At 35.9% G+C, this 6,011-nt stretch overlaps 1 protein-coding gene across 1 annotated transcript; it reads left to right on the top strand.

The window, feature by feature from the left end:
• Positions 1–2,005: 2,005 nt before the first annotated feature.
• Positions 2,006–5,591, top strand: LOC135692304 (large ribosomal subunit protein eL18). Its single transcript, XM_065210412.2, has 6 exons — positions 2,006–2,068; positions 2,194–2,280; positions 2,770–2,877; positions 3,939–4,161; positions 4,824–4,893; positions 5,469–5,591. Exons 1-6 carry the CDS (start codon positions 2,066–2,068, stop codon positions 5,542–5,544), a joined length of 567 nt encoding a protein of 188 aa, XP_065066484.1. The 5' UTR covers positions 2,006–2,065; the 3' UTR covers positions 5,545–5,591.
• The last annotated feature ends 420 nt before the right edge of the window (positions 5,592–6,011 follow it).

The raw sequence follows: 6,011 nt of genomic DNA, 5'->3' as shown, positions 1-6,011 counted from the left end.
CAAAGTTGCAAAGCTCAAAGAGCTGTGACGCAAAGTATAATTGTTTCAGTTACCAATGGCTTGTCAGTCTTTTTTGCATTAACTATATTTCTTTGCAAAATCAAAGGAATATTCCAATTTGCAAAGTGATAAGGAATTTACAACGTGATTCTATTGAGTATATCGAGAAACAAGTTTCTGCATCCGGAGATGTTCTAAACACGAGTTTGTCTTTCAGGTTCTGTATCTAAATTGAGTACCCTTCAGTAATAACTTTTGATCGAGCAATCCTACAATAAGCTTCTTTTCCCAAGTGCTGGAGCAACAAAAGCCAATGTTTATGGTGTAGAAACATCATATCAAACACTACAGATAGAGTGACAGCCGATACTTACACCATACATCCATTTGTCGACATTGGCACAGTGTGGAGATTGCACATGTTATCATTGTGCTGCGTCTTTGAAATTGCTGTTGTAGTCTAGGTAATGGTCTAGGTGAAGAGAATAACAATTACACTTTATTTTGCTTTTGAAACAGAATATCAACCATCATTATAGATCTTTCTGTAACTCAGCTACGTCTACAAAAAGAAAGTGCATCTCTTCCAACAGGACCAATCACTGGGTCGTGCAATCTTCTAGCAGCACGAGATCAGTCTCCATAAAATCAATGGGAAAAACCAAGCTAAAGATTAAATGCAAAGACTTGTCGTTCTTTTTACTTTATAACCCAAACTTTAAAGTTAATCGAGATTTCAGATTTCATTGAGTTGGATACCCTATTGTTAAAATCTTACAAAACAGAACTATTTGAATCTGCAAAGGAAATTTTTTTGCCCGGTGCTTATTCCCTCAAGGGTTTATTCTTGGTCCCCTTATACTCACTTACATGTAAACTTCATTTACAAGTAGTTTACTTCGATCTTATCCTATACGCAGATGGGTCTCGGAGAAGTTGAACCGGAATTTCAACATTTTTTTTGTAGGTAATAAACCAGGCAATATCCAGGACTCAGCAAGAGTGCGTGTATCAAACATGTGGAAATTCACGGCAAATATCCAGGGCAGCATGTTACTATGATTTCCTTCGCCATTTTACATGTTTGTTGTCACTCAAGGAAAGTCGAAGTCATATCGGAATGAAAAGAATCACATTTGCAAATTTTCATGCATTCACCCTACAGCTTTTTATCACAGTTAAAACTCGATTTCATTTAAAAGTATAATTAGTAGTTCAAAAATGCTTTTGAAACTCCTACTGGTAGAAAAATCAAAAAGTAAGCAAAACAACCTAGTAAATTACAACTTTATACAGAGGCGAAGAAAGTTCCTGCAAATTGTCTTTAAAAAAGCAAACTGGCATACCCTGAGTGAGCAATAAAAATTGAAATCATATTGGAACTAGTTACGCTGAGGGGCGACATTGAAAACAAACGGAACTTTGAAGAAACGGAACATAAATTGGCTGCACCCTCACCTTAACCAAGGTTTGGCGAGTCAGATGCAAACAATTAATGGCAAACAGAGGTTTCAATACAGAGATAAAAGCTTCTTGCTCTTGCACCAGTCCCTCTGAGCGTTACTTGGTAATTCTTTAATGCAACCCTATTTAATTATGTAAGTGCTGCCTTGTAGATGGTGAATTTTCCCTTACAACAAAGTGATGCAGACCGAGATGTGCACTCAAGCTTAAAGCCAAAACTTGGTTTGTATAACTATAAATAAATTTGCGATTCCCCTCACAAAAACTTAAATAATTTCATTCGCAAAATACTTTCGCATCGTCCTTTCGAATTTCGATTATGCGCTATGTTTGTTTGGAACTTTTGAGGAAAGAGCCAAAGGAACAGAAAGAAAGTGTCTACTGTTGAACACAAAGTCCCTCTAAATTTTAGATTTCATAACTGAATTTTTTGCCATGAGTTGTACGACGTGGAGACGCAGTCCTAAAACATTAGTGAGGGGCAATAAGGAGCAGTAAAAAAGACTTTTTAAACACGCACCAAAAAGAGGCCGGCAGCCCCAATCACAGCCTCTTTTTCAGCAAGCTTCTTCCAGTCCGTCCTCTGACTAAGGTTACCAAAATGGTGGGTTCATTTTTGACTAGTATGACCAATCTTGCTTTATTTCACCAATCTTTTCTTCATTTTGACTTTGAGGTATGCCAAAAACCGTAGAAGGCCATTTAATTTATGTTTTCCCCAAACTTTAGGGTATCGACATCGACCACAGGTTCGAACGAAAGAAGCACAGGAAGCAGCCTGCCTCCAAAGATGTCTACCTTCGCCTCCTTGTGAAAGTAAGTTCCCTTTCTTGTAAGACTTTCTATATGTTGGTTTTGAGAAGTATCGCTAACATTGGTTGATTCTGCTATTGCCGCCAATGTTTGTTCTGGTTCTTGTGACTGACCAGACACTAAAGTTTATCTATCCACTCTTCCCGAGATCTCGGACTTTCTACAATTTTTCAACTTAAAGTGTGCATTTATTTATGTTTTTAAATTATCTCATGTGCAATAGTTAAATTGACTTTACAAGATAGCCTGTATGTTTTTCAAATCGAATTTTCTCAAAACAAAACATTTCCAAGTGTGTTCAGTTTTTAGGTTTTTTTTCCTGGCCTTCATCAATGTTACACTGGAAAAAGTAAGCCCTTTGTAGCAGATGTGTAGTGATGATTTCGATTTGGAATGAGAGTGTTTCGTTATTCATGAAATCAAATATGTTTTAGTTAATTTCGCGAGTTTATTCAGTAAATTAAATGTTAATTAAATTTGTTACTTTTCTAGTTGTACAGGTTCTTGGCCAGGCGTACCAACTCTACCTTCAACCAAGTGGTCTTGAAAAGGCTCTTTATGAGTAAAACTAACAGGCCACCACTTTCATTGGCAAGGATTGTAAGTTGTAATTTTTTTACAAATGGTTTTGCTTATTCTTAAAAGATTGCTATTGAAGTGACAAATTATATATATAGGCATTTTTTGGTTATAATCAGTGCAGTAAATCATTAGACAAATTATCACTGCAATACATTGTTGATCATGGAAAGAATATTTGCTAACAAATACCTAATAAAATAGTAGCATTTGGTTAATCCCTGTCACTGTAATATTTTCATCCCTCCCAGTAACAAAACTTGAGAATATTCAGTTGTTTGCCTTGCCAATGGTATGCAATCTCAGTCTGCAGAGTATGGCTGTTCTTGACAAGAACTGGCGTGTGTGCACTTATTTCAAGCATTTCTACCATGTGCAATCAATGTTTATTTTTCATCTGGCATGCGAAAAAGAAGGTTTTCATAATAGGGCTATAGTGAATTGGGTGTCCCAATAATTTTGGTATGCAGTACAACACTGACCTCATGGGGGTTTGCATCTGCCATGCTCTGTAGACTGGATGCAACTTTTTATTGATTTATATGTAAAACAATATGTAAAGTACCTTGATGGATTCTAAAACCAGTCCAACAGAGAAACTGGCTTGCTAGGTGATGGGCTTGAATGTTGAAATAGGGGACTAGATCATCCTTATTTGTTGCTAACTATTTTATCAGAGAGACCGAAACACGATAACAAACACTAAATGGAAGCTCGAAGCAAAAAAAAGCATGCTACATTACATGCTGATTTGGAAAAAGACACATTGTCATGAACAGGCATTAATGGATGCAGAAGGACTATGCACAACATGTAACTTTAACTTGCAACCAAAGTATTACTAAAATGTAATGATAAAAGTAAATATAGTAGGTGTATATCTAATTTATTTATATAAGTATATGCGCACATAATGTATAGCTTTATGTGGGTATATATAAAGTCTTTATGCAGAACCTAGAAGGGCCCTTGAGAAAAGAATATGTTTTCAGTCCTGTAGCACAAAAAATGTTGAGGGCATATGATGATATGGTTAGATAAAAAATACTTGTAATCTTAAAGATTTTTCTATTAATTCATAGGCCAGAAGAGTAAAGAAGCCTGGCTGTGAGAACAAGATAGTTGTATCTGTTTCAACTGTGACTGATGACAACAGGATTCATGAAGTTCCCAAGCTTACTATCTGTGCTCTGAGATTCACAGAAGGAGCAAGAGCCAGGATCCTTAAGGCTGGTGGAGCATGCCTGACCTTTGATCAGTTGGCTTTGATGGCACCAACTGGCAAGAAGACTCTCTTGATGCAAGGTATCGCTTGTGCTATTTTTATTGCAATGGTTGCTTCATAGTTTTCAAGACACTTTGCTTACAGAGCAGTGTCCCGATCTTCCTTTCTCTCAATGTGACAATACCTCCTGATTCCTTAACCTGGAATTGCAAAGAGCTGGCAACTCCCCTTACTTTAAGTGGAAGTTTGGTTATATCAGGGAGCACTTTAGAACCTGGATTACTCACTTGTGATTTCCAGATGTTTCTTTTATGTATGTTTTTTATATGAGCAGTCACTTATATGATCGCTGTACTCTTCTCGCAGCTGCAGAAGCTGTATATGATAACATTTTTTAGAAGAATAACAACTCTAATAAATTGAATGTTGTTTAGGAAATTTACAAATGGGAGCTTAGAAATGAAAAAAGACAATTATATAAAAACTCCTTTATGTTGTAAGTTTTAGTTAAAGTTCAATTGACAACTTTAAACCTCGAATTCATTTTGGTGATATAAAAGGCATTATCCTCATAAAGAGTGTAGTGTTGTCAATGGAACTCCAAATAAAATGCTGGCAAAATTTCAGTTAAATTGTGATTTGATTGGTTAAAACTGAGTTAATTAAGTATTGGTTTAAGTCAAGTTGTATATATATCTTAAGCTTCTTACTTCGTTAAATGTGTCTTATTCTTTTCATCAAGGCCCAAGAAATGCTAGAGAATCTTGCAAGCACTTTGGTCTTGCTCCTGGTGTCCCACACAGCAAGACTAAGTATGTTCTTAAATTATTATTTTGATTATGTTATGCATTGGTTCTCTTTTTCCTTTCAACAGCCAATTTTTTTAAATGTCAAATGTGAAGTCGATCAGCTTGATGCCTACCATAGCATGCCTTTTTGTTTAATCCATGGTTATCCACCATGTCCATTATCGTATCAAATTATCCCTGACAGGGAAAACATCACCAGGATCAACCTCAATATTCCACTCTTTCCATTTGACATTATTTATGTGAATACGTGTTGCTTTCACTTCATTTCACAACCCACAATATATTGACTTCTGATTATAAATCATGTTATGTAGGAAACCTGGCTGGCAGATGTGGATCAAATACTATTTGCTACAAACATTTGTTTCTACAGTTCTTAGCAATATATTCCCATATATGGCTTCTGGGCTGTTTCATTTTTTCATAGATGTTTAGCTCAATGTTTGATTAGATGCCTTCATTGAATAGTCTCACTTTTTGTGAAAATGGCCTTTGTACTATCATCATATTGACTGTGACATTTCTACTGGACTACTTGACTACTGGGCTGAATATTTTTTCTTTTTGTCTTTTAGGCCATTTGTCCGCTCTAGAGGACGTAAATTTGAGATGGCAAGAGGCAGAAGAAAGAGCCGAGGTTACAAGGTTTAAATTCAAATGGTTGATACTATCAAATGAAGAAACTGTATCTGATAAAAGTGTCTGTTATTGTTGTCCTCTGTTCTGGGTATTGAATGAGTATCAAATGTTTGCTGGTCAATGAGACCAAGCTTTCCAAATCATAAAACAATGTCATATGAAATTGTTGCAAAAATGGCTTATTTTTTTCCTTACTTTTAATGAAGTGAAATTGACTTTGCCAAACTTGTCTGACACTGCTGTTCTGACAATTTGTTGTCAGTAATTTTTCTGTGGTGCACTGTGCATGGAACTGTTTACTGTGTATCTCTCTATATTAATTTCACCAGCATTGCATTAGATTGTCTGATGACATTTTGCCAAAGTGGGAAGTGTTTGATAATTGTCAAAAGTCTGTGGGTCAAATTCTTGTCTGATTTTGGCATATGACATGGTGGCCAAATGAAGAAACATTTTGTGCAACATTTTTATAACACAAA

Source organism: Rhopilema esculentum, chromosome 13 (genome assembly GCF_057945365.1).
Source record: "Rhopilema esculentum isolate cy_ngs chromosome 13, ASM5794536v1, whole genome shotgun sequence".
Classification (NCBI taxonomy): domain Eukaryota; kingdom Metazoa; phylum Cnidaria; class Scyphozoa; order Rhizostomeae; family Rhizostomatidae; genus Rhopilema; species Rhopilema esculentum.
Note: the sequence above shows the minus strand (reverse complement) of the source record. Positions and strands in the feature narration are given on the sequence as shown.

Excerpts from the sequence above, each read along its gene's own strand:
- LOC135692304 (XM_065210412.2), top strand. Across the intron at positions 2,878-3,938 it reads CACTTTCATTGGCAAGGATT|GCCAGAAGAGTAAAGAAGCC; the intron begins GTAAGTTGTAAT and ends ATTAATTCATAG. Across the intron at positions 4,162-4,823 it reads GAAGACTCTCTTGATGCAAG|GCCCAAGAAATGCTAGAGAA; the intron begins GTATCGCTTGTG and ends CTTTTCATCAAG.